Below are 27,154 nucleotides of genomic sequence, written 5' to 3' on the forward strand. Positions count from 1 at the left end.
CCGTCTCTCTTCGCAGACCCTGACCTCTGCTCTCCTGCCTGACAGTATGAGGAGCTTAGCAAGAACAGCCCTTTTTACAGATCGCTGGCACAGTTATGGCCTGCATTTTAAGTTTGAATGGAGAGCGCCTTGGAAATCTGGGTGTCACCGCTAGGGAAACGTGACCTGGTGGGAAGCCAGCACTGAAGGTCCGTTCACTCACAGTGTCCCTGGCTATACGAATCGAGGCTTTAAATCCATGCAGTTGGGGCTCCAAGGACAAGATTACGCAATTGCTGCTTCAGTTTGCCCTGGTCGGGTGCTGACAATTCTCTGCATACAAACTGTGAATTACAAGCAAAAGAGCAGGAAGCCAGGAGGGCAGGGAGAGGGGAGAGCTCGGGGATGGCACAGACAGGGAGGGGCCGGGTCGTCGGGCTGCTGCCGCCCCAGAGCCTGAGAGACCACACGGGCCGCCCTGGGGGCTCGGGGGCTCAGGGCCCAGGCACCAGGCGAAGGGCCCTGGGGTGGGTGGACCGGGAGGCCCTCTCGGCAGGGACCACTCATCACTTGGGCTAACGGAGTCCAGAGTTCCCAGGAGCTCTGGCTGGGGGCACGTGTCTCTAGGGTCTGCCTTATGACTAAAAACGGTGATTTTGATTTTACTTAGCCACCACCTGCTAACTATTTTGTCTTTTTTCTCAATTTTTTTCAAAACTCAGATGGAGAAGAGAGTTCCTCTTTGTTATGTGTGTTGTGAAATTCCAGGGATGCCCCTGACCAGAGCCTGGGCTGGCTCCTGGGGTCAGGCTCTGCTCTGCTGTGCGCCTGGGACCTGCGGGTCCTCACAGCACTCTGGGTGTCCCTGGGCACATGGTGCACCTGCTCTGTGCCTCGGTGCCCCCCCCTCCCCCGCACAGCGGCAACTGTGACGGCAAGGCCTGAGAACGGGGCTGCTGTGGAGAAGAGTCCCGGGTCTCCTGGTCTCCTGGGTCTCCTGTACCTGGTCCAGCTCTGCACGTGCTTCCAGAGCGACCTGTGTGTTGAGCCACTTGCTCGACGGGGTTCCCTGGCTGAGACCCCAATGCTGGTTCCAAACGTGGGGAACTGCGTTAGCCTGAACCAGGGCTGCGTCGGAGAACACCAGGCCCCACAGAACCCCGAGATGCTCGCTTCAGGCGCCAGAGGGAGGGGAGGGGGGACAGCAGTTCCCCGGCTGCACAGAGTCACCGGAGGCTGCGGCAGACCCTCCGCTCGCCAGGACCCCTGGGTCCAGCGGCCCCTGCCCTGACCCACCTCTCTTTAACTGCGGTTTTGTTGCTGGCACTTCCCACGCTCCCTCTGCTGCTCCCTCGGCAGGTGTGGCTGTACCTACAGGGGCACAGCACCAAGTCCCAGGCACCGCACTGAGGATGAGGGAGGTGCTCCCCAACCTCCCAGTGCACCACCTGCCAGGAAGCTCAGGTTGGCTCGCTGGGGCCGCTCCTGTGAGGGAAGCCCCAGAGAGCAGCGCTGCTAGCGTCCTGGCATCCTGGCCTCAGTCTGCCTGTCACAGCCAAGAACGGGTTTAAAGCCAGACGTTTGCCTCTAGCTGCCGCCCGCCCCGCCCCGTAGACCCTTCGGGAGTTTGCTGCATCCCGGGAAGCTCGGGCTGAGTGTCCTGCTGCCGCGCACCCCTGCGCAGCTCACGAACGGGCTCCCGCAGAGGGAGGCAGGAGACCGTTTCAGGAGTGGCGGTGTGGCTAGTTGGATCGGCCACACAAAGGCAAGATTTCGGACACGGGCAATGGAACACAGAGATTCAGAAGGCCGCACGCAGTGCGGGAAAGGCAGAAAACCGTGACCTTCCCTCACGCGCCCGCCTGGGAGCTGCGTCAGGCACCATTGTGTGTGTCCAGCCAAGAGCCACTCGCCCCAGTTCCCACAAGGAGGACGCGGCCCACTGGCCAGTCGTCGGTCTGAGCAGCAGGCACCAGTCACAGGCCAGGGGGCGCCTGCCACCTGTCATGCTGCCACCTTCTGTTTCCCACGCACGGCCACGTGGCCGAGCCCACGGCGGCAGTAAAGTCCCAGCCCTGACAGAGCCCGTCCCTGAGCCCGTGTGACCTCGACATGGAGAAGCCGGTCCAGGGCGCCTGGGACGAAGGACAGGGGCCAGCAGCCCAGGGGCTTCTCGGGGGCGTTCGGCTGCTCTGCCCCTGTGACGCCGCAGCTCCTGTAGCCCAAGTGAAGTACGACCTTGTTCTCTGTCTACACCGCCCTCAGGAGCTGTTCCTCTGTGCGGTTACTTTAGGAAAATGGGGGTGCAAGTTATGTCGGCCACACTGTTACCAAGTCATGGAGGCTGGATGCAGATTATGAAATTAAGATAATGACCATCAATTTTTTTTTTTAAGATTTTACTTATTCATTTCTAGAGAGAGGGGAAGGGAGGGAGGGAGAGGGAGAGAAACATCAGTGTGTGGTTGCCTCTCGAGTGCCCCCTGCTGAGGACCTGGCCTGCAACCCAGGCCTGTGCCCTGACTGGAAAGTGAACCAGCAACCCTTTGGTTCACAGGTTGGTGCTCAATGCACTGAGCCACACCAGCCAGGGCGTGACCATCAATTTTCATCCATATCAAAGCGTTTTCCCCACAAACTACTCATCTTTGCTGAAGGAACAGGTGTGGAGTAACAGGACAGAGGCCCCGTGAGTCGGACAGGGGCCCACTGGATTTGAATCCTCGCTGACACCTCCCCGCTGGGTGACTGTAGGGGCCGTGGGGGTCACTTGACTCCTCTGCGTGTCCCCTGGGGGGAGACTGGATATTGACTGGACCGGGCACTCCGCGGACCAAAGGGGCTGAGAGGATTGGGGGGGGCACGGAAATGCGAGACAAGCTCCAGCCTCGGTGTGAACACCTCGGGCCTGAGGGGACGGAGGCCACACGAAAGGGACGCGAGGGGGAGGGCAGCTGCAGGAAAACGGGGCGCGGGTCCCTCGAGGAGGCTGGCAGGTCGGCCTGGGAAGGGAGTGTGAAGAGGTCGAGGGCAGGTATGGCCCAGTCCACAGCTGTCCGCCCAAATCCGCTCTCCTCCCTCAGTGCACAGCTGGACCGTTCCGCAGCCTCTCACAGTTACGTGTGGCCATTTGGCCCATTCTTCTCTGATGTTACTGGTTTCTTACTTGTGGAGAGAGGGGAGGAGAGGGAGAAAGAGAGGGAGAGAAACACGGACCGTGCACACCCCAATCGGGACTGAACCCAGGACCCAGGCAGGCACCCTGACCAGGAGTCTAACGGGGGACCTGTCACTCCTCAGGGTGACACCCAACCCACGGAGCCACACTGGCCAGGGCTGCTTAGTTCTTGTCGAAGAACTGCAAGTTGAAAATAGAGGTGGACTTGGGGTCACTGTGTCTAAGAAGTGTCACTGCGAGAACGCCCTGGGAAGGTGAAGAGGGAGGGGACACTGAGCCCGCGGTGACAGAGGGCGAGGCCTAACGCTGACCCTGAGGGGCTGGGCCCCCGGGGGCTCGTGCCGACAGACCCGGCCGCCTGCTGTGCACGTTCTCAGCCGGCTGCCCCCGCAGGAAAGAAACGTGCAGCGCACGTTTTTTTAAAAAAGGCTTTCTTTTTTTTTTTTTTAACCTACATTCTGTGCTACTTATTCTCTGTACCTTTTCCCCCTCTTTCCTCCTCCCACCCCCCTGCTGCTAACCCTCCATGAGCCCTCCATTTCTGTGGTAGAAGCTAAAGAACTCATAAATATGACACATGGACATGAACTAAAGGGGGGGAACATGGGTGGGAGAGGGGGTACAGGGTGGAGGGGAGAGAAGGGGGGAAATGGGACAACTGTAATAGCATAATCAATAAAATATATTTAAAAAATAAATAAAATATTTTTAAAAATAAATAAATAAAATCTTTTTAAAAATAAAGGCTTTCATTAAAATGTTTATTTTTTAAAAGCTTGGTCCCTTTAAACATAGTTATTTGGAACTTCACTTAGAATTTCCATTCTCTGCCGCCAAAGGTTGAATTCCCCGTTTAGAAGGTGTGGGAGCCACGGCCAGGCGAGAGGCCCGGGAGGAAGCAGACCGCCTGGGGTCCCGAGACGCACCCTCCGGGGGGGATGTGGTATGCTCCTGGGAAAACGTTTGTCTCCACTGCTTGCGGGCTACTTCCTGGCCTGTTTAACGGGAGAGTTACCAAGTTCAAAGTTACTGCCAAGGCAGCAAAGGAGCTATATAACCAGGAGGAAATTATTTAGCCGCTCTGGGTCTTGGTCTCTTGGTCTTTTAAAAAAAGCCATATTAATTAGCCCTGGCTGGTGTAGCTCAGTGGAATGAGCTCGGGCTGCTAACCAAAGTGTCGCAGGTTCGATTCCCAGTCAGGGCACGTGCCTGGGTTGCAGGCCACGGCCCCCAGCAACCGCACATTGATGTTTCTCTCTCTCTCTTTCTCCCTCCCTTCCCTCTCTGAAAATAAATAAATAAAATCTTAAAAAAAAAAAGAAAAAAACGCCATACTAATACATTTCCAGGTTGTTATAAGTGTTAAAAATAAAGTGTGCTCGGTGGCTGGTCCACAGCCAGCACTGGAAAAGCAGCCACCGGGAGAGCGTGCAGGTGCGTCCAGGGAAAAGGCCCCGCCCCAGGCGGGCTCACCCTCAGGGCTGCGGACTCCTGCCGCCTCCTCCTCCGCCCTGGGCCCCAGTCCCCTCACCTGTGAGCGGAAGGCAAGCACAGCGTCTGCCTCAGGGTTCCCGAGGGTCGCGTGACTCACCACCTGTGAGCACGCACACTGCGCCCGGAGCATAAGGACCACGGAACGTCAGTCTGGTTTTATCCAGCTGAGCTCCAGGTCAGTGACGGAGGCCTCGAGAGGTGAGCTTCGAGGCCCGGGACCCAGCCTGCGGCCCCAGTGCCCCCTCTGTGCGCCGTCCCGACGCCCCTGGGCTCAGGGCCCACACGCGCCCCCCTCGCCCCACACCGGCTGCGGCTGTCTCGCAGCACCCACGTGTGCGCAGGCCCCACGGACGTGCCGGGGGGACGCCACGGCAGCACAGCTGGTTGTCCACGGAGCTCACCGAAGAGGAAGCTCAGGTTCCCTCCCAGGGCCCCCGCCGCGGGTTCCCCTGGTCACCTGCTTTCGTGACTTTGGCAAAAGTGAGTGCTTCTGTATCCTGTTTCTTAAAGAGGCCCGCCGAACTGTAAACACCTCAGGCCCCCAAAATGCCCTAAGCCCACCCCCGCCCAGACAGACAGCAAGACGGGGACCGTCGGGATCCGACAAGTAGCCGGCAGGAAACACTCTGTGTGCACCTCTGCGAGGAACAGCCCGAAAACAAAGACTCTGGTTTCTAGCACAGAGAGGCAGAGAGACCCAGCGAGCTCAGCCTGCTCTCCGAGCTCCGGCTCTGCCTCGCCCTCGGGTCTCTGCTCCCGCCGCGCACACAGCCCCTCCCCCTCCTCTGACGGGTCCCCTGCCCGCGGCTGTCTGCGTCCTCAGGTGCTCTGCCCTCTCTCCAGAGCACGGTCACATCCTCACTGTGTGAATTTACCTTCAGTCTAAATTTCCTCAGTGTCTGGGGCACTGTAGAAACTCAAACGTGTCAGCTGAGTGAGTGAGTGAGTGAAGGAATGAATGGACTGATAATTCCCTTGGTCGGTCAGCTCCTAGCTCACGCAGGGAGGCTGCTCGAGGCTGGGCACCCCTCCTGCGCACCCGTGCTCACGCCTGCAGGGCATCTGTCACAGCAGGCGGGTTCTCTGCTCTCCCCTGAGTCCCGTTCCGGGGCCTGGCTCCTCGCCGCCGACCCCGTGCACCCCTCACTGCTGGTCCCCCGCACCCAGCACAGTGTCCAGTACGGAGTGGGCGGCCAGCAGGTGTTCCATTCGACTGAACGACTTGATCGAGCACAAAAGCCCCAAAGCTGCATGGCACGCGATTTAGAAGAGAAGAAATGAACACGGTAGTCGTGCAACCTCGTACGGAACGGGGAGTGAGGACTTGTCACAGCAAACACTTAGCAGCTAAAGGGCGGGTGTGATTTGCTCCGGTTTCGCAGAGAAGCGAAACCTCGAGGCCGCGGTGCCGGCAACATCAGGGTCAGCCCGGGCCCCGGGGCTGTCCGACTCTCCAGTCCCATGGGTGCGGTGGGGCTGCCCTGCCGCCTGGGGGCGCACGCCGACGCCGCGCAGCCCAGACGCGCCCGGCCGGCGAGGAACCAGTGCGGTCCGGTCCTCGCGCCGCGGGGAGGAGGAGGGTTCACGAGCTCGGCTGCTCGAGTCCCTGCCGGGGCCGTGGGACAGACGGCCTCACGCCTGCCCGACAGCCCCCGTCAGGAGCGGGACTGAGCCCCACCTCCCCCAGTCTCCCAGGAAAGGAGACGCCGAGCTGGAAGAACGGGGTGGGGAGGCGCACAGGAAGGACCGGGAAGGCCTTGGCAGCGGCCGCCGTGTCCGGGGAGCCCGCTCGCGGGCAGAAATGCTGGCTGAGGTCTGAAGGCCACGCTGATCCAGGGGCCGAGGGACCGGCCCTGCCCGTCCAGCGAACGCGGCTCCCCGCCCCTCGCCGCGCACCAGGGGGCAGAGGCTGCAGGCCCGGCACTTCCCACAGGGGCTCACCCCGCTCCCGCAGGCTCCCCGCACACGTTCCTCTGAGCCCCACGGTCCCCAAACAGCCCCCCTGCGGCCGGAGGAAGGCGCCGACGGGAGTTCTCTGCAGCACGAAGACAACGGCTGCCAGCTCGGACAAAATAGCTGATCCCGTGACTGCAGACCGCTTCCTGGGACAGGTGGCGGCGGAGGGCGGGAGGGACCCAGCAGCGCCTCCGTGCGGGGAAACGGGGGTGCGAGATGCAGGGCTCCGGGTCGGACGCCCCGGAGGCCTGGCAGCGTGTGGTCACGTGCAGGCCTCGGACGCGGGCCCTGGCTGCAACCCCGCTCTGCCGCAGCAGCGCGGCTGTGACCTTGGGCCAACCCCTGTGTCTGGCTGACTCTCGGTTTGCTCATTTAATGGGGCTAAAATACCACCTGCCCTCGTGGGCTTGTTGCAAAAAATAAATCCTCAACTGCACACAAGCATAAAGTGCTCACTTTGCGGGCTGACGCTGTCCGCAGTCCTGTCCCCGAGTGAGGCAGGGGCTGGGACTCTGTGGGACTGCGACTGGACCCCTCGTCCTGGGGCTCCAAACGCCTGGACCAGGAGCGCGCGTGGGGGCCTCTGGTGCAGGGTCAAGACCACGGTCGGGGACAGGGATGGAAGCCACCTGTGGGGCTCCAAGAACCTGCCTTTCCTTCTCTCTGTCCTGACCTTTCACCCCTGGGGCCCACGGACCCTGCAGGGGCTGCCACCACCCGCTCCAGTGAGCCAACTCCTCCTAGAGACGGCGAACAACCCAGGGGCTCGCTCTTCACACGCAAACCAACCAGCCCGCAGCTCACACCCCTGTCCACCTCCCCGCTGGGCTCCTGCCCTCCAGCCACGGCCACCTGCCCTGAGCGCCCAGGTGGCAGGACAACCAGGGACAGTGCTGCCCCAGCGCCCACCTGCCGCCCACCCGCCTGCACACCCTGTCCCCGCGGGGGCGGAGGCTCCGGGGCGCAGCCTGCGCGGCCCTCCGCTCGCGACCACTTTTCTGACTCTTGTTTCGCAGAAATGGAAAGGCAAAGTCCCTGCAACGAAGCTGTCATTAAATTCATTTTAAGAGACAAACCAGCACAGCCGTGTGCACTCTCTCCCTTTTCCATTCATAAAAGGTAAGATGCTGAAACCTGTATTTTAGAGCGCGCTCTTCCCCAGGCCACAGCCAGGGAGGCGGCGCGTCCTCTCGGCTCCCCCGTCTGCGCCTGCGCCAGACGGAGGCACAGCTCCGGCGGTTGGCTCCCTGTGGGAGCCGCGGCACCCTCGGTGGCGCGTGCACCAGGGGCGATGCTCGACCGGCAGGAGGCAGCGTTGCGACAAGGGCCTGAGCACAGCTCAGCAGGTGGCCCTCTGCGGGTGCGCGGCAGCCCTGGGCCCGACTCGTGGGGGGCGAACTTCCCCGAAGCTCGGCCAGAGCCCAGAGATCAGGATGGGACAGGGAGGGGAGGACGGGCGTCTCGAAGGGTGCTGGGGAGAAATGGAGCCGAAGGAAGGAGACAAGGCTCGTGATGGCACCCAAGGGAACGGCCACCTGCTGCCTGTGATGCGCCACCCGCTCCCCACCTGTATTGGCTAAGCGGGTCTTCCCATCTGTGAGATCAGCCCCGAGTTCTGGACGTGAACTCTGCAGAGCCCAAGGAAAAAGGGGGCCCTGAGCGAAGGAGGCTGTCGATTTGGCCTCCGACCCGGCCGCTTCAGCAGCGACCACACTCCGTGCTTGCGGGTTCCTCTGAGCCCCACTGTTGCCACGGCAGCAGTCTCCGCGCGGAGCGTGACCACGGCGGGTATTTTCCTAACAGGCTGCGCTGTCTGCAGCGCCTTCCCTGGGAAGACAGCCACCCTACGTCGCCATTCTCGAGGCTGAACTACTTTTTAAATTAAACTAAAATATTATAGGCCCCAGCTGTGAAATCTCTTTCTATAATTAAAGCGAAACACCACACTCAATCTCTCTCCAGTCTATTCGTCACACCATTAAATGACGCAAAATAATAAAGGCACCAGCCTAAATAGTTGGGATCTCTAAAATTTTGAGGAAGTTTGATTCGAGGACCGTAAGAGCGATCACCAGATGCGAGAGCAACAGCAACGTTGATACAGTAGAGGAGGCTGTCGTGACAACACCAACGGGACACAAGTTCTGTAACTAACGCAATGAACGATGATTTTTTCTAAGCGCATTTATTCCCAGGCAGCGATGAACCTCAACAGCACGGAGGCGTGACGTGTCCCAGCAGAAATGTCACGTTTTCCGTCACCATTTAGACGCTCTACTCTCACGCAGACCCCAGAGAATCAGGTCGTCCAGTCTTGGGGCTCAGAACACCCCCGCGCAGCACACGCAGGAAAGCGAAGCACCGAGTAGACAACGGGGGCACGGGGGGGGGGGGGGCTCCCGCCCAGCTCCATCCACACCAGAAACCCTCCTGGGCCGAGCCCGATGCCTTGTGCCGGGTGCCGCTGACAGCCAGCTGCAGAGTGCGTCCCCGGCCAGCACAGGAGGCGGCTGGGCAGCCAGTCTGCCCGGCCAGCAGCAGACATGGCCTTGAGACCCTGCTTGGCCTTGGCACCCACCCCACTCTGTCTGGCTTCCTCTGCAGAAAGGAGCTCTGTCTGCCGCGGGTCACAACCAGGAGGGTGTTGAGGTCCTGGCTGACGTCTCGGGAAAGGTCCAGCTGCCCTGCACTAACCTGTGAGACCACTCTGCTGCTCTCCCCTGGACTGTACCACAGGCTGTGGTGCTGGCCTGAAGTAAGAAACGCACATTTCATTTGGTCTCCCCCGGGTTCCTGCAGAAGAGCTCCTGAAACCCTCGGAATTCCGGCTTTGGGATTTAGCACAATAGGCCCCTTCCGTTCTACCCGAGTTTCCCAATGAGGGGACTCTCAGTGGGCCCCTGGAAGGCTTCGCCATGGAGACCATTTGCCAGAAGGAAGAACCACAATCAAAGCGGGGGGGGGGACTTCCAGCCACACCCCCTGACCTCCTGGAGTGGCAGGTGCTGAAAATCAGTTTCTCCCGATGGCAGGAGGCCCTGGCAGCTGGGTGAGGGGTCACACCAGTGCTGGAAGGGCAGGTCCTCCTCAGTCCCCCCATGCTCTGTCCTCTGCTGCTCTTTAGATGGCTGTCCCCAAGCCACACGCTTTAAATGCACCCATGACAGCGAGTCCAGCGCTTTCCGGAGTCTCGTGAGCTGCTCTCGCCACTTACCAACCCGGACAGGTGGGGCTGCACAGCCTCCAGACTCGAGACTGGTCTCTGAGAGGTGGGGGCAGGGCCTGCGGAGCTGAGGTCCTTACCTGGCAGGTCTCTGCTCATCTGAGTGGTGAGGGCCAGAACTGAATTAAAATGTGGGACAGCCAAGTGGCATCGACAGAGAGTCAAAGACCTGCTGAGTCGGCCGACCCACACACTGGCTGTCAGAGCGGCGTGAGTGGGCAGAGATGGCAGGATGGGCTGAGAGGACTGTGGGCTTCTTAATGACTCATTTACACCTTCGCCCAAGTTCACAAAAATACTACAAACTGGGGAAAACGGCTGTGAGACAAACCTCAATGACCCATTGGTTCCCAAACAAATGAGTTCTTGACGTCGTTAAACAGCAGGAACGGCACACGGCACACGGCCCAGGGTGTGCACACCGCAGCGCGAAGCAGAGACCTGAGACCCCCCCCCCCCGCCCCCGCCCTGCCCCCCGCAGGAGCCCACGGGAAGGCGAGCCGCCCTGCCGCTCCGGCGGCGTCCTCCCCGTGCACCTCCGCTCCCTGGGGCAGTCACACAATTTCACTGGCCTCTTCCTCCTCCTCCCAGGACACAGCTGGTGGGACTGCCAGCTTCACAAAAACAGCTCCTTGCTCAAGGAGACTTCTTGAGGGGAGAGTTTAGGGTTGGGGACTGGTCCTCCAAGGTCTTGCCTGGGTTCTAGCCTGACTTGGGAGACTCCGGGGTCAGAGTGAGAGAAACAGAAACACGCTACTGTAAACTGCCTGGGAGGACGCCTGTCCGTGTGTTCATCTGCATCTTCACATCCTGCTGCTAACAGCTTTAAGATGTGCATGGGTCATCTAGTTTATATGAATATTTTAATGAAGGCTCTTTCATTTCAAACATGTTTACACGCTGCGCCCCAGGGCTTGCCTGTCTTTGGACGTTGGGTGTCTGAGGAGGGGGCTTACCCTCTGTGGGTCCCGGACTGCCCCCCGCCAGCGCCCGCAGCGGGAGTGGGGTCAGAACCCACCCAGAAGAAGGTGTGAATTCCCCTCCTGGGAACGCCGGCTGACAGCCCAAACCCACTTTGGCCGGGGGTGGGGTAAAACGACCAGGAAAAGGGGCCTCCACCGCCCAGAACACCTTCCGCCCGTGTCCCTCCAGTTTATTTCATGGACGTAAGTGCTTAGTGCTTATCTCGTGTGCAACGAGTGTTTTGTTCACCCCACCCCTCACGGCACCACGGGCCTGTTACCCACGTGCACTTTCTTCTGTTTCTCACTCGCTGTTCTGAGTCTGCCCCGCGGTTCAGGCCTGGAGCCTCCGCTCTCCTGCAGGGTGGGGAGAGCTGTGTGCCTAGGGGGGACCCTGCTCTAAAACAAATATTTTGTTTTGCTTGTTTTCTCCGTATAGATAAACATAACAGCTGGGAGCGCAGTCCACGCACTATGAACAGATCGTGTTCAAAGTTACATCTACCTGGGCCTCTGGAAGGGCCCGGACCTGAGCTTTCCCTCCTACATCTGGTTGTTCGACCGACACGCTCTTTCAAGAGCCCGGGACAGGCCGCGCCCTGCAGCACGCCCGGGGAGGTCTGCTCCGTGTGGGCGAGAAGGGTGGCAGACAGGGTCGCAGACCTGCCCGGGGCCACGCCGGCACAGCCTTCTCGCCGGCTGTCCCTGCCACCAACACAACAGCGCCTACATTTTCTCTTTTCTGAACGCGCTCAGGAGGCGACGCCTGAGGACAAGGCACAGGTCAGTCTCCAAGCCTTAGGGAGGCCCCGCTCTGCTGTGCTGGAAACACACCTTCCGCAGCGGAGAGCCGGGCGGCGGGGGGTGGAGCCCTGGACACAGACAGGCAGGCAGGCAGGGCGCCCTCCCCCACGCACGCGTGTGGGGGACATGGCACCGCAGCTCGCCGGCGGCTCAGGCCACTCACCCAAATCTGAAGCTTGATTCTCTTCTCATTCCTGAACACGGTCTTCACCTTGAAGTCGATCCCCACGGTGCTGACGAAGGCCGAGGTGAAGGAGTCGTCGGCGTAGCGGAACAGGAAGGAGGTCTTGCCCACGCTGCTGTTGCCGATGATGAGCAGCTTGAACATGTAGTCGAAGTTCTGGTCCGAGGAGTCCTTCTGGCCCGCCCGGGCGTCCTGGGCCGAGGCCATCTGCGGGGGAGACGAAGGGGGCGCATCAGCCTCCGCTCGCTGGGCAGCCAGCGCCCCCCACCTGCGGGCCTTATGGGCCGCTGCAGACCGGACTGGGCGGAGTGCTCCCCTCTTCGCTGACGTGTAACCATGGTGACCCCCCCCAGCACCCCCGAGACAGGGCCCACGCCCCCAGCCCTTCCCGGATGCGCTGGGGGCTGCGGTGCTCAGCGCTCAGGACCAGTCAGAGCGCGGGAGGGGGCCTCTGTGTGGCAACGTGAAAAGCAGCGACCTGAACCTCGGCTACGGCTCGTGGGCTCGGGAACAGTGCGGTCTCGGCGTGGACACACCCACGTGGGAACAGCGGGGAGTTCCTTCCTCGAGTGTCTGAGTCCTCAGGGTCCCCGTGTTTCCCAGGCAGGCACCCCCTGAGCCAGTCCCTAGTCCACCCGCTAATACCATGTTAAACCAGCCCCTGAGCATACGTGGCAGTTTCCTTCACCTTAAAAATTGTGCCAATGGCAAATGCCTGTGACTCAATGTGCCGGGAACTGCTGATTTATTTAAACCTCACCACAACCCTAGGAGGTGGGTGCCTTCATTACCGTCACACTAAAAGGGAAAACCTGAAGCTTAGAAATATCGAGTACTGTGCCCGGTGTCACACCAGTGGCATGGACCGCAGGCAGGACTCGCGGGGGGGACCCACGTAGCAAGCCCGCACCCCGTCTCGCACGGGCACGAGGTGCGCGTCTGCTCTGGAAGAGGGAGGGGGCGCTTGCGGGGAGGCGCACGGGCGAGGGAGCCCCGGAGCCAGTGGGGGCTCCCCCGCCGCCAGCCGGCCCGCGACCTTGACTTTGTTCGTTTAAACTGCTGCGCTTCACCTCCCCCTCTGAGGCGAAGCGGAAACGAGTGTGATGGAACTCAGAGCACTTGTGAAAACAACGCTTGTGTGAAGCAGCGGTGTAAGGCCGCCAGCACAGCGGGGAGAATAATGTCACTCTTCATCAGACATGCTGGGCGTGGGGTTGATTCGCTTCTCACTTTTTTGATGCGCGTGCTAACAGCCAGCAAACGGGACTCGGCCCGAGGTCTGAGGTCCGTGGCTCAGTGCCCGGGGGGGGGGGGGGGGTTGGGGGGCGGAGTCTCGGCCCTCTCACTGCCCCCTTTCCCGGCGCGGGCGCTCTGCGGCACTCATCTGCTGCCCAGGGAGGGGGCCCCTGGTCCCACGCGCCTGGGTGCGCCTGACCGAACGCCGTTCCCCCGTTACACCAGCCACAGGAGCCGAGTCCCTGCGCTGAGCCCCACGGCGCGGAGCACTGCGGCGCCTGCACACAGTTCCGAGGGGCAGGGCGGGGCCCGACCGTCCGTGGTCGTTTCTGTAACGTCCGACCCACTGCGGCAGCTTCCCCAGCAGACACCGAGCGCTGGAAGCGGCCACGAGTGCCCAGCGTCCTGGACCACAGCGCGGCCCCGCGGAGGTTGGGGTGTGCGTTCACAGACAGCCGTGGGAAACGGGAAGAGGGAGCGGGTGGGATGGCACAGTGTCGCCAGTAGGAGGAGACACAATTGTAAGTGTAAGAATAAGAACAAAATCTGTAGACATGATGAAATCCAAGGACGATAAAAATTCTGGTCGCACGTCACACTTCCTTAGCGAGTGAGACCTGAAGCGCTTCTCCTGCGAAGTCCACGCGGCCACACAGATGCCCTCACGCATCACAGCCTGCAGCGAGTGTTTGCCGGCGTCACCTTCCTTTCTGCTCCGGAGTCCACGAGCCGAGGTAACCCTCCCGCAGCCCAGCACCAGCCGGGGACAAAACCAGGCCTGCCATCTCGACGAGCATTTGAACAATGACGTCTTGTTCTGATGGCTCCCCCCCCCCCCCGCCCCCACACAAGGCCGGGTAACTGTTACATTTGGCAGGTCCCTGCAGACACAGTCCTTTCAACAACTGGTGCTCTCCACCCGCCCCGGGGGCTGCTGAGCTCAGCGGGGCCTGCAGAGGGCCGCCACCACCACGAAGCTCCTGCCTCTTCCGACGAGCCAGCTCAGACCCCAGCGAACAGTGTTCAGCCACCACCCAGTTAGGACACGGACACCCCCATTCCCAGAGCTGCGCCCCCGACAGCCAACTGTGAGTGGTGCCCGCGCCCCTACAGGGTGAGGCCCCTGAGCCCCGGCCCTCCCGGTGGCCTCAGGACAACGTGGGATGAGTTCTCTGTGGCCATCAATCCCAAGTCCTGTTCCGGAACCAGACTGACCCCTACTCCTGCAGAAACAGGCTCCCTCCCTGTGGGGGCTCTCTGAGTGTCCTCTGGGGGTCCCGGAGGGAACGGCCAGGTGGGGCTCTCTGCAGTGTGGGCACTGACTCCACCCACCCTCATAGGGGCAGGTCGGCCGCGGGCAGCGGAGGCCATGGGGCACCGAGGGTGCCAGGGCGAGGGAGGTGGGTGTGGAGTGGGGGACCCAAGCCCCTGAGGGGTTGATTGGAGAGGGTTGCTGACCCACCATCCTGGGAGAATTTTTACTGTTGCCTGATCATCCTCAGTGAGATTCACAGAGAGCAGAAAGATGTGCATTGGGAATGTGTACATTTTATTAAACTTCAGAATAAGGAAATAAATCCTGGCTCAGAGGACAGAGAGAGAGACTCCCTCATGCCTTGCTGAGAACAGAAATGAAGCGAGTTGACAGTAATGTCAGAGGGAATTATGGACACTCGCTGTGTAAATTTGCTGACACCTCCAAATACTCGGGAAAATACAGCTAGAATTTGAAAACATGGTGGGCAGGCAGTAACCTCCCCCAGAGCAAATCAGTACTCCTAAAAGTTATAGAAAAGATAACACTGAAAATTGCATAACTTTTGAATTAATTTCCATAAAAAGAATCGTAGAGTTGAACTTCCCACTCAACCCCAGACTCCCTCTTCCAGCACCGGAGCCTCCAGGAGTGACGCCAGCTCTCCCCTGGGGACAGGACACTTCCCTGCTAAACCCCCGCAGCTGTCCACCCACCCTTCCCCCATCATCCGTCCCTCCATCTCTCCCCACCTGCCATCTTCAGTACACAGTGAAGGCAGGATGGCAACCCCTCAAAGGCAGACGATAGATAGATAGATAGATGGATGATAGATGGATGATAGATGGATGATAGATGGAGTAGGTTGGTAGCAGACAGGCTGGTAGGTAGGTCAGTAGAAAGACAAGACAGATAGTTGGATGACAGAGGTGTGTGTGTGTATGTATATGCGTGTTTATGCATAAAGTTAAATTTATCAAAAAATTTTCCGCCCTAGCTGGCATAGCTCAGTGGATTGAGCGCGGGCCATGAACCAAAGTGTCTTAGGTTCGATTCCCAGTCAGGGCACATGCCTGGGTTGTAGGCCATGACCCCCAGCAACCGCACATTGATGTTTCTCTCTCTTTCCCTCTCTGAGAATAAATAAATAAAATCTAAAAAATAAAGAAAAACTTAAAAAAATTTTAAAAAATTTTCCACAGAGAAAACTCCAACCTCCACTGGCTTCACTGATGAACTCTAAAATACTTCAAATACCAACATATATTAATCACACCAAAATCACTCAGAAAACAGAGGGGAAAGAACACTTGTCATTTTTTATAAGGCCTGCATGACTATGATATTATAGCCTCATACAGACACTAAAAGAAAATCATACACCGATATCCATCATGGACTTAAATGCAGAAATCCTCAAGGAAATGTAATCAAACTGCATCCACAATGCATGGGAAGGACTAAGGGGGATTTATCTAGAGAATGCCAGCTTCACTCAAAAAGCAATCAACAACATCCAACAGAACAGAGATAAACCACGTGATCACCCAACAGATGCAGAACAAGTGCCTGACAAAATTCGGCCCCCGTTTATGCTAAAAACAAATACTCGCAGGAAACTAAACATCAAAGGAAATGTGCTCAGTGTGACAGGGTGTCTCAGCCTGCAACAGCAACGGCAAGACTGCAGGGCTTTGCGGTGCAAGGGGGAGCCCCCTCCGAGGGGACAAGGTGAGGGTGTCTGCCCGGCACTTCTAGTCGCCCTCCTTGGGGGAGGAGGAAGGAGGCACCTGCTTCTCCACGTCCCTGGGGGACAGGAACTAAATTTCCACTTCTCATAAAGAGGGAGGGGCCGTCACTGAGGCTGGACGCTGTCAGAAATCCAACCACCATGAAAGGCAAGAGAGACACGCACTTCTCACAGTCGACCGAGACAGTGTGTGCTCAGACCCTACTTCTCGTCCAGCGGCCTCTCTAGGCAGCACGGCTGCACTGAACGTCAGTTACGGTTGGTCACCTCCACCTCATCTTCAGCCTGCATCTGCATTCTCTCTCCAGTCCTCCTCATGCTCAGCCAAACAATCTCTTTTCGTTTTTTGTTGTTTCGCACTCTGTCTCATACATGGGGTAGATGTTTTTCTTTACAGTTTCCCAAATAGCCAGAATGCTCTGCGTTTCTGAGATGACCCGAGCAGCCTGTGGATAGCAAAGCAGAAGACTAAGCATTCCATCAGAGACGATGGATTCCACACTGGTCCTGCAAGACAGCAAGCCAGCCTGCAAGAAATCCAAACCCAGGAAACAAAAATCGAGCCATTTTTAAAGCACTGCCCCTTCTGCAATGTTTGGTTTGGTTTATTGAGGTTTGTTTTATAAACAGAAGGTGCAGACCATGTTTCTTCCTTCTGAACCAAATGAGTGGATCAGTTGGCATCCACAGTGCCCTCACTCCTGCCAGCACCCTCCCGTGTCTGCTGGGAAGCCCAGAGCAGCCCGGGAAAGAACCTGGGCTTTCCAGACAGAGGTCCGGCAGAACCTTGAACCCACCATGCTGGGAAAGCTGCTTACTCTCAGTAAGCTCCGGACACTTGGCTGTAATCAGTGACAGTGACCTCCAGGGCTGTTTTCTATCTTACACACACACACACACACACACACACACACATGCAGAGAGACACAGAGGTCTGAATCCAAGGCACAGTGCTTGGCACAAAGCACCAAGCGGGCTGGAGCGCGCTCTGCCTGGCTCCGGAATCAAATGACAGTCCAGTCATGGGTCCTGCCCCCATGTCAGGAGCACCGCTCCTGCCTGTTCCATCTGGCCCTGCGGACTGACCCCTGAACGAGGCACAAAGTGATCACTTCCTGCCTTAAAATTATAACCGTCTAACCCATCATTTGGAGCACTTACCAAATGCTGTTCCTGGTTGTTTAGTTACAAAGGAAATACAGAAATCAAATGCTATCATGGTATATTATTTTAATAGTCACTATAAAAAACAGTTATAACCCCTTACTTTGCATCAACTCAGAGAACAATGTTTTTAAAAAAATATCCCTATATTGCCCTGGCTTGTGTGGCTCAGTTGATTGGAGTATCATCCCTTAAACTGAAAGGCCAAGGGTTTGATTGCTGGTTAGGGCACACGCCTAGGCCTAGGTTGCAGGTTCAGTCTCCAGCTGGGGCATGTGAGAGGCAACCGGTCAGTGTTTCTCTCCCTCTTTCTCTCTCCCTCACTTCCTCTCTTTCTAAAATCAATAACCATGTCCTTGGGTGAGGATTTAAAAAATATCCCTATATCAAAACTACCTTGAACAGAACACCAAAATACAGGCACATCAAATGCTTTTTAAGAGACATTATGTAATTTTTAAAAGACTTCTTTGACTTATGCAAGTAAGTTATGAAATCAACAATTAAAGAACTCATTTTGTTTCACACCAACAAATTGACCAAATATTTTTATTTTAATTTTTTATTATTGTTCAAGTACAATTGTCTCCATTTTCACCCCACCTTAACTACGAAATACTTTTAAATGGGGAAAAGAGTCTCTTAGGATAATGCAACTGTAGGATGAAGTTTTGCTTGTCACCCATTGTCTAAAAGCCTAAGTAAAATGTAAGAATATATATTTAAAATAATAATGTAGTTCATTCAATCTTTAAATGGAAGAAAAAAGAAAGGTCAACTATTAATTTTGCTGCACTTTCATATATCAAAGTCTCCTAGAATGTGATTATGATTCAGAAGTATGGATGCTACTTCTTGCCACTTAAGATACATAAAGCATGTTTATAGTTTTTATTCTTCCTATCATTATATGTTCAAAAATCCGATTATAATGAAGAGAGGATCACCAAAACAACAATTTACTTGTTAAATTGAATCAAGTGTGTTTTAATTACATATAATACAGAAAATGCTCTTTGATTTCTTAAAATGTATGTTATACACAATAGCATTTGGTCATTTAAAATTTTTAAAAGATGTTATTTATTTATTTTAGAGAGAGGGGAAGGGAGGGAGTGAGGGAGAGAAACATCAATGTGTGGTTGCCTCTCACGTGACCCCAATTGGGGACCCAGCGTGCAACCCAGGCATGTGCCCTGACTGGGAATTGAACCAGTGACCCTGTAGTTCCCAAGCTGGCACTCAAACCACTGAGCCACACCAGCCAGGGCATATTTGGGCATTTAAATTTTTAAATCTCAAAAATCTAGTCCAGTGAGTCAAGTACACCATAAATATGAAAATAACTCCATCCATGAGCACATTAATGTTGTTAACCTATTTTTATATTAATTCTTCATTAAATTGCCTACTGTATAGTTGATATGAAATAATTTAAAGTATTTCCTAAGTCATTAATTTCATACAGATCTGTAACATTTTAATGACACTCTGAAGATTCCAAGCTACTCTTTTATGAAAATAAGAATCATGCTGCATTGTGGTCCATCTTTTAGTAGTTTATTTGGACAGAAACACTTCAGTGCCTATACGGGGTTGACTTCCGTCCTAACGATCTACTTTTAAACTCCATTGTCAATGTTTACTTCTAATCAAACACGATCCATGTAGCCAGGTGGCTGCTGGCAGTGAGTGTCTCCAGCAAACGGAAAATCACCACCAGCCAATGTATTGCCACGGCCACGGCCTACACTTTCATTGTCTGCCAGGCTCTGCTCACATCAGGTCCACGGTGCAAAGCCAAGCCACAGACAGAGGTATCGGAAAACACACAATGGGGCCCTGTTCTCCAGAACAAAGCAAGTCTTCAGTAACTCATATGGCAATCCGAGCGCTTCCACGGCATAGCCCTTCAACAAACAGACTGCAGATTGGTGGCTTTTTCATTAACAGTCCGGTGTGTAGCCTAACGCACACAACCCATAAAACAGATGAAAAGTAAATAGATGCATATGTTGAAAGTCCTTGATTAATAAAGAAAGCGTTTCAGAAAGAATTAAGGTCAAATATTTGCACTGCTGGACTTGACAGCTGAGGTGGGCTCTCGCGAGGGACCAGGGCCCCGCTGCCCCGGGGCCCTGTGCACCTGCTGGGTTCTGTGGCACCCGTCGGGGACACCCGGGCTGATGAGCGGGGTTCGCTCATGGTTCCTTAGAAACAGAAGTTAATCTCGATGCTCAGCACCGGAGTCCGTGGCAGCAACCCTGCGTGGGGCTGAAGGGGCTGAGCGCCCAGCAGTGGGCCCGTTGCTCAGGGGGTTCGGGGTCTCAGGGCCCAGAGATTAACCTGCCGGGGTCAGAGGTGAAGTGCCTCCGGGATGCGCAGGGGTCAGAGGTGAAGGGCAGGGCTGAACCGGCGGGGTCAGAGGTGAAGGGCCTATGGGTGGCGCCGAGCCCTCCTTTTAGCCCCTGGGCACCCACGCCGTCCATACCCTGACCCAGGCCGAGGACTGGAGGTCCCCTAACACCGCCTCCCCTCCCCGCTCCTGGCCCGGCGCAGCGCTCGGTCGGTCCGGACCCAGGGCCACTGGATGGATGCCCGCCGGTCCGAAGCCCGTGCGCCGGCACCGATGTCTCAAACCCGGGACAACGGGTGACACACGATCCCACACCCCGGACTGTCGCCCACAGGCACACAGGCGCGCTCGCCGTCCCTGCGGAGCCCAGGACGGTGACAAGGACCCCCCCGCCCCCATCGGGACACGTCTGTCCCCGGACCGAGTCTAAAGCGCTTCCCGCGGTGGCCGCCTGCACTGATGGTGCCAGTGTCTCTGCCCGTCCCTCCCGAGGCCACGCGCTCTGCACGGACCCACCTGCAAGGGAGCTTCGTGTCTCATTGTTCTCGGGCGGTCCTCGCTCTCGGGGACGACGGCGCTAGCCCGGCGCGCGCTCCGCGCTCCGCACCCTCGGGTTCGCTGACCCGCCCGATATCAGCACCGGCGCTGTCCCCTCCTGGGGCGCAGGCGCAGGCTGGCTGGGCGCGCGCGCTCCTGGGAGTTGTAGTCCAGATCCCGGACACAGCCCACGAGCCGCGAACTACAATTCCCGGCGACCGAGAGCGCAGGCCTCCTCCCCTCCAGCCGCGCTCGGCCGCCGCGCCTCCGTCTCTGGGGACCGCTCTCTGTCCAGCTCCCAGCCCTCCCCAAGTGCAGGCGGACTTGGCTACGGCTCAGCCTCAACTGCCGATTTCTGGTTTCCACCTGTCGTCTTCCGAAGCTGTCCTGGGTTTTCCGGTTAGGAAACACGCTGCCCGGTGCTGATGACCAATACAAACGGCATCTGCGCGGCGTTCCGACTCTGCCCTACACCTGCCGTCCCGGACCGGACAGCTCTTCCACCGGCAGGCGGGCTGGTGTCACACCGTCACCCCAAAAGATGAGGAGAAAGAGATGGACAGCGCACACATGGGCAAAATGGGTTACCCGCACCGTCGCGTCAAGAAGGCGCGCGCGCGCGCGCGCACACACACACTGACACTGACACACACTCACTCAGACTAGGACGCGCGCGCGCACACGCACACACACCCGTACACGGACACATTCACACGCGCGCGCGCGCACTCACATGGACACTGACCACACGACCACTCACACACCCATACACTGACACAGCCACACGCAAGCATGCACGTGCACACACACACGTGCGCACAGTCACAGTGACACACGATGGCACAAACACAACGCTCACAAGCACTCACGCGGGCACACTAGCACACACACAAGTCTGTAAGGCGAGCTGTCCCGCATACCTCGCAGGGGACGCCCGTCGCTCACCTTTCCGTACAGCTCCATGGCAAGGAGCGGCTCCTGGTCCTTCTGCTCGGGGTGCGGGTCTGCGCAGGGGGCGCGGACAAACGCACGACACAATGGAGCTGGTGGGGGCGAGGTGGCGGAGAGAGACGGAGGGACGCGGACGCACCGCTGATCCGGACCGACCGCTTCTTCCCTCGGGAGGAGCGGGAGGTCCTGGCGGCAGCGCGGAGAAAGGGCTCCCGCGAGCCGCGCCGGGGGCGCCACCGCGCGGGGCGGCCCCTCCGAGCCCGGCGCCGTCCGCGTCCCCGGGGCGCGGCCGCGGCCGCGGGCCAGAGCCGAGTGCGCGCCGGGTTATTCGCCCAAAGCAGGTCCTACAAAAGGGACAAACACGCCCGTCACCGGAGCCAGAGCGCCCGCACAGAATGACACTGGGGACCTCACTGAGTTTCCCTGTCCTTCCATCCGGCCTCCTCCTCCCACACGAGTTCAGAATGGAGCTCAAGTCTCTGAACTGCACTTCTATTTCCCTTACGTTCCCCCCGAGCGGGCTACCGTGTGTGGCTGTCCACGTTCCCGGAGCCAGACGGCCCGCTCCCCTTGAGAGGAAGCGGCAATGGGTCCAGTGAGGATGCTGCCTTTGGCAAGGGTCCGAGTGACTGTTCCTGGAGGCAGAGCGGGAGAGGAACGAACTTGACATTGGCAGAGAGACACGGGAGTAATACCCCGAACCAGCCCTAAACTTGGTTGCGTTAGACAGGGCAGTGGAATGGCGGCTCTGAGCTGAAATGAGCTTGAATCTGCGGGGCGGGGGCAGAGATTAGGTTCAGATTCTCGAGGCGTCTGTGGGGATTTTGAGTCGGTGGCGTCTTCAACAAACACGCCAGCAATTCTGATGCAAGTGGTCTTTGGCCATAATTCAAGAAACACTGCCTTAAATAATTTATATGTAAGAGTTTATAAAAAACACAACTTTTAACAATTTCACGGATTGACTCAGTAATGAGACAACAATGTATTGGGAACCTACTATGTCCTATTCATTTTAGGGTTTTGTTTTGTTTTGTTTTGTTTTTGTTTAAGAAACCTAAGACCTGTCCTCTAATCTTGCTGTCAGTGAGGATCTCATGTGATATCACTTGGGTAAATAGGTTTTATAACTACCCAGAAAACACATATGTAAATGCTCCCCTGAAGGTTAGGGCAATTGCATTTAAATTAGCTGATAACAAATAAAAGCAAAAGGTAACAGGGACCCTGCCGTAGCAGTTCCTGGTGGCAGCTTGTTAGAAATACGATTTTGGGGATTTTTAAAGATATTTGTAAAGGTACACCTCTTTACAATTTTTTTCCCAGAAGAAATACCAAAAAATAATACTAACACTTAAGTGTGATTATTTGGCATTTAAAATCTAAAAAAATCACACAGGAACTTATGAGTTGTCTTTCTTCAGAACTTCCTGTAATTTTGATACTATCATCGCCTTCTGAAATTCCCAGAATTCCAGGAGGCTGCTATCACAGGACACCTTTAAATATTACAAATGTTGTGCTCTTACAGGTTTACTGGTCTTTGAGAACTCTGTCTCTTCTTGGCATTTTACGAAAATGATATATGCCTCCTTGGTGTTCCAGGATCCCTCTTACTTGTGGAAGAACCCACGAAACTTCAGTTGTGAAAATACTGTTAGAGTTGCAAGAGGTTTGGGAGAACAGAGTCCTGTCCTGTTTCTTGTGTCGTTGGGGGCATTTAAATGGGTTGAGGGGGTAAAAAAAAAAGTAGCCAGGGATCAACTAAACCAACAAGAAGGACTGGAGCTGACTGTCCCCTGCGGTGAAAGCAAGAGCATGGCAGCCTTGCGTGAGGGCGGGCCACCACCTACCAGTTCCATTGCCAAGGCCACCAGCTGCCCTCTGGGGCCTGGCTCCTACCCCACCTTCTGGGCATCGGGAAGGAGGGAGAGATGAAGGGCCACCCCACCCTCTGAGCTCGCCATAGCTCCTGCTAGACTACGGTGCCTCGTTGCACGGCTGGCTGGAAAATGTAGTTCTTCCTGTGGGTGGACAGGTGCCCAGCTGCACATCGGGATTTGGCTGCAAAGGAAGGGAAGCACAGGCCTGGGAGGCCGCCGGCGTCTCCACCACAGGCAGCAGCAACGCCCAGACACAGCGCGCTGCTGCCCAGACCCCCACTTCACAGCTTTATGGAAGTGTCTGGTTAAAAATGTCCCCATTCCCAGGATCTCTAGTTAAACAGCAACCAGAGCCTTAAAATCAAGGAATTACCCAAAAGTCAGAGTGTCCCAGAAAGGGGGAAGCCACCTTCAACTACAAATGAATCTGGGGTTAGTTGATAGGGAAAGGTTTTAAAGGCAGAACGGTTCATGGAAATCACAGGGGCCACCGGTGGGCCCCACAGAGTCTGCAGGACCCACAGCAGGGTGTGGAGCAGGCCCGCCCTGGGGCCCAGGGGGGCTCAGCCAGAGCCTCAGAGACCGTGGGGGCGGGGCCTGGGTGAGGACTCTTCAGCCTTTGTCTTTGGGCTCAGTTTCCTCTTCTTTGTTCCACGTCACTGCTCTTTATGGATTGGCTTTTGGCTACCCTGTGTTTATCTAATACTTAATATTCACTTTGATTTTTGTGTTCATCTAGTTTATCTACAGTTCACTTTTCTGTTATCAGTCCATGTCTGCGACAGCTCTATTAAACAGTGGAATTCTATCAGGCAAGGTCAAGTGGGGATAATCTATTTGGCTAACCCACAGCCAAGAACAAGGACAGTTAATTTGGTATTAATTAGTAACAATGATGTTGGTTAAGTAAAAAATAGAAACAGACATTTTGTTTCCATCGCTGTTCCCATCTCTCTGCTAGGACTCACACTGAAAACAAACCACTAGAACTTGATGCGGGAGATGAGGGTGCTGCTGGGACTCACTGGCACCCTCCTGCCAGCCCCGCCCAGACCCACGCAGCAAGGACACAGCTGGTGTGTGATCCTGGGTACGTCCAGGGCCGTCTCCAACCACGAGGGAGGGTTCTCTGGCCTGAGCTCCCACTGTCGGACTCACGGTGTAAGTCCTGGCTTTGACTTCAACTCCATGCAGCACTCATATCAATAAATGCTATTGATCGTCTCGTGCTCCCTTTGGAAGAAAGGAAACATCCTCCTGACATTATCGATTCCTTTTTAATTAAAAGAAAAAATCGTTTTAACTCATTCCTGCTTGTGATGCTTCCAACTCACATATAAGCAATGTAAATAAGGTGTTTTTTAAAAAAAACAAATGAATGCAATAGAATGAAAAGGATGCTTTCTTTCTATAACAGAAATACAATAATATTGACAACAGCTCCCCTTTCTTCGGTATCTATTTTGTGGGAGGCATTTTGTATATGTTATTCCATCTCATCCTCAATAATGTTGCAAGGTACTGTTATCCACCTTGTGTTACAAAGGAATGATATAGGGAGACTGAGTATTTTGCTTACAGACATGTAGCCAGTAAGATATTGGGCCAGGATTTAAAGCTCAGGGTCATCTGCTGCCAAAGCTCAGACTCTTACCCATAGATTTTCCCGTAAAAGGTAACATTGCTTCAAAGCAGTGTTTTGTGATCTCTGACAAAGATTTCCTGGGCTTTGTTGTCGTTGTTGACCTTGCTTGTAAGGATGTTACATGCAGTTGTCTCATGGAATTACTGGTTATTAGATATCTTTTCATACAACATTTTTTTAATTTGAAAATTGTCAACATTTACAGATAAATATCAATTGATTTGGTGCACCAGACATATTATTAAGGAGCTGTATCAAATTCAGATCCTTTGGTGAAGTATATATATTTCCAGCTCAGAAAAGACAGTTTTAGAATAAGCAGATTATAATCATACAAATTATGAGAAAAATCAGGGCAGTACTGAGCAATGCTTCCCACATTCACACAAAGTACTTGTTCACCTACAGGTCTTAGACTGGCATGTTTGGGTAAAGCTTGTGTGACCTACATCTTCATTAAGCCGTGGTGTACTTCCAAAGAAATAGATGTTATCTTTAAAAAAAATCATTACTCACAAAGCTGTCACAAATTTTGAAGACAGTTTTATAATCCAGGCCTGACTTAATGAGGTACTGTTTAGATAACAAGCTTCCTGCCTCTCAGCTCTGACCAGCGCAGAAACAGGGTGGCCCTGGACAGACGCCCTTGGGACACTTGCCACAGTGTGGAGTGTGTATGTGTGTGTGTGTGTTTGTGGGTGTGTGAGTGTGGAGTGTGTGTGTGTGTTTGCAGGTGTGTGAAGTGTGTGTGTGTGTGTGTGTGTGTGTGTGTGTGATTTGGAGGCGGGGGTGAGGGTGCCGGTGAGGCGCAGTGCACACTGTGGGGCCGCCCTGCCCGTGGCCTGGGGACAGCCTGCCTGTGGCCCCGTCCCCACCCACAGCTGCAAGCGAAGCTTACGCCTCAGAGCCAAGGCGGCAACAGGAAAGGTGCGAACGTCTCTGTCCCGAACGTCCATGCCCGTGAAACGTGCCTGGTGAGCTCTCCACGAAGAGATCTCACAGGTAGCCCAGCCCACCCAGTGGACAAAAGTCAGGTCCCAGAACAGTGTTTCAGTACTTCCCACTGAGTTATTTTCAGGTTCACACACCGTAAGTTAAAATGAAAAGTCAGAAGGGACTTGGGGCTTCATCCTCCAGGGCCTCCGACCTGGCTGGACACACAGACGGCGACAGACAAGCGGACCCCAGCAGCAGAGAGTGTCCCGATCGCACCAGAACCCCGGGTGACAGGCGGGAGAGGAAGATGGCCGGTGCTGGCCGTGGCTGACGGTCACTGATGCCGCTCCTTTTCAGGTTAGCTCGGCCCCTTTGCCTGCAAGCCAAGCCTCGGAAACCCCGATCGAAACCCCCAGGTCACGAGCACACGTGTGTAGTCCTCTCTGCCGTGTGACACGCAGCCCCCGAGTTAGTGCCATCGACAGCAATCGTGGTCAGTCCCTGACTCTGTGGGTGCAGCGGGACAGGCTTGCGCCCAGTGGGCCTTTCTGTCTCGGCCGGGCTCGCTCGGACCTGCTCTCCAGGGGCACGTCAGCCGAGTGGCTTTGCTCCTTGGGTTCGCTCGGCTGTTGGGCGGGTGGTGGGAGGAGGTCAGGGCCGTGGGTCCCCGGTCTCCTGGAAGGCCGTCCCGTGTCTGTACACAGAGCCGCCTCTCACGGTTCCGGGAGAAAGAGCAGAGACACAGGGGTCTCCGGGGCCCACACCCGGAGCAGGCACAGAGTTCCTGTGGCCGGAAGCACAGTTCAGCTCAGATGCGACTCGTGGAGGAATGAACTCGACTCCCTGACGAGAGGAGCAGCGAAGTCATGTCCCCAAACCGCTCAGACACTGGGAGGTGTGGAGAATGTGGCCGTGGTGGTGGGAGCGGCCACTCGGGCCCGGGTGGTGCTGGGGCCCGGCCACCTCCACGGCTCTGCAACCAGGGAGCCTGGCCTTACCTCGCGGGACCGAGAACCCCCAACGTCTGCCTGGCTTCGGGGTTCCCTCCAGCCACACCCTCAGGGGTTCCCTCTCCGACCCTCAGTCGCCGCACCTCTGCTGCTCAATTTTCCCTTGGAGAAGCCGATGCAACCATTCACATGGACCTAAGTCTCTGACAATGGGGCTACCCGCCTCAGCCAACCTCTTCCTCGGGCCGCCCCAGAAGGTAGGTGAGGTAAGGGTCCCAGAGAGGAGGACGCCCAGGCCTCGTCACCACCAAGGAGAGGACGCCTACTCTCCTCCGCAGTCACCCGACGGGGACAAAGGGGCCCGGTCGTTTCTCAGCAGCGACCTGCCCCGTTTAACCCTCAGTGCCTCTCCCGGACTCAGAGTGCTGGGAACCTTGAGCTAGAAATACCGTCAATCATCTCCAAAAAAATTTTTAGAAGCAGCGTTTTTTCCACAAAGGTGTTATCTACGTCAAACACATCTTCTTCTTCTAGCCCTGACTGGCATAGCTCAGTGGATTGAGCGCGAGCTGCAAACCAAAGCATCACAGGTTCAATTCCCAGTCAGGGCGCATGCCTGGGTTGCAGGCCATGACCCCCAGCAACCGCACATTGATGTTTCTCTCTCTCTCTCTCTCTCTCTCCCTCCCTTCCCTCTCTGAAAATAAATAA

The 27,154-nt window shown here is 56.2% G+C and overlaps 1 protein-coding gene across 2 annotated transcripts in view; it reads right to left on the reverse strand.

Annotated features, from left to right (window-relative positions):
- Window positions 1-21,299, reverse strand: part of RAB3C (RAB3C, member RAS oncogene family) — an 86,259-nt gene extending 64,960 nt beyond the window's left edge. Inside the window, exons 1-2 of one of the 2 annotated variants that reach the window (XM_028527811.2) lie at window positions 21,024-21,299; window positions 11,760-11,987 (exon numbers count right to left, since the gene is read on the reverse strand). In XM_028527811.2, coding sequence (XP_028383612.1) covers window positions 11,760-11,987; window positions 21,024-21,041 — 246 coding nt within the window. In that variant the 5' untranslated portion in view covers window positions 21,042-21,299. Of the gene's footprint in view, window positions 1-11,759; window positions 11,988-20,057; window positions 20,200-21,023 lie in introns of those variants that run through there. The other variant, XM_028527805.2, reaches the window with a different exon arrangement.
- Between the last annotated feature and the right edge of the window lie 5,855 nt (window positions 21,300-27,154).

Source organism: Phyllostomus discolor, chromosome 3 (genome assembly GCF_004126475.2).
Source record: "Phyllostomus discolor isolate MPI-MPIP mPhyDis1 chromosome 3, mPhyDis1.pri.v3, whole genome shotgun sequence".
In the NCBI taxonomy this organism is placed as follows: Eukaryota; Metazoa; Chordata; class Mammalia; order Chiroptera; family Phyllostomidae; genus Phyllostomus; species Phyllostomus discolor.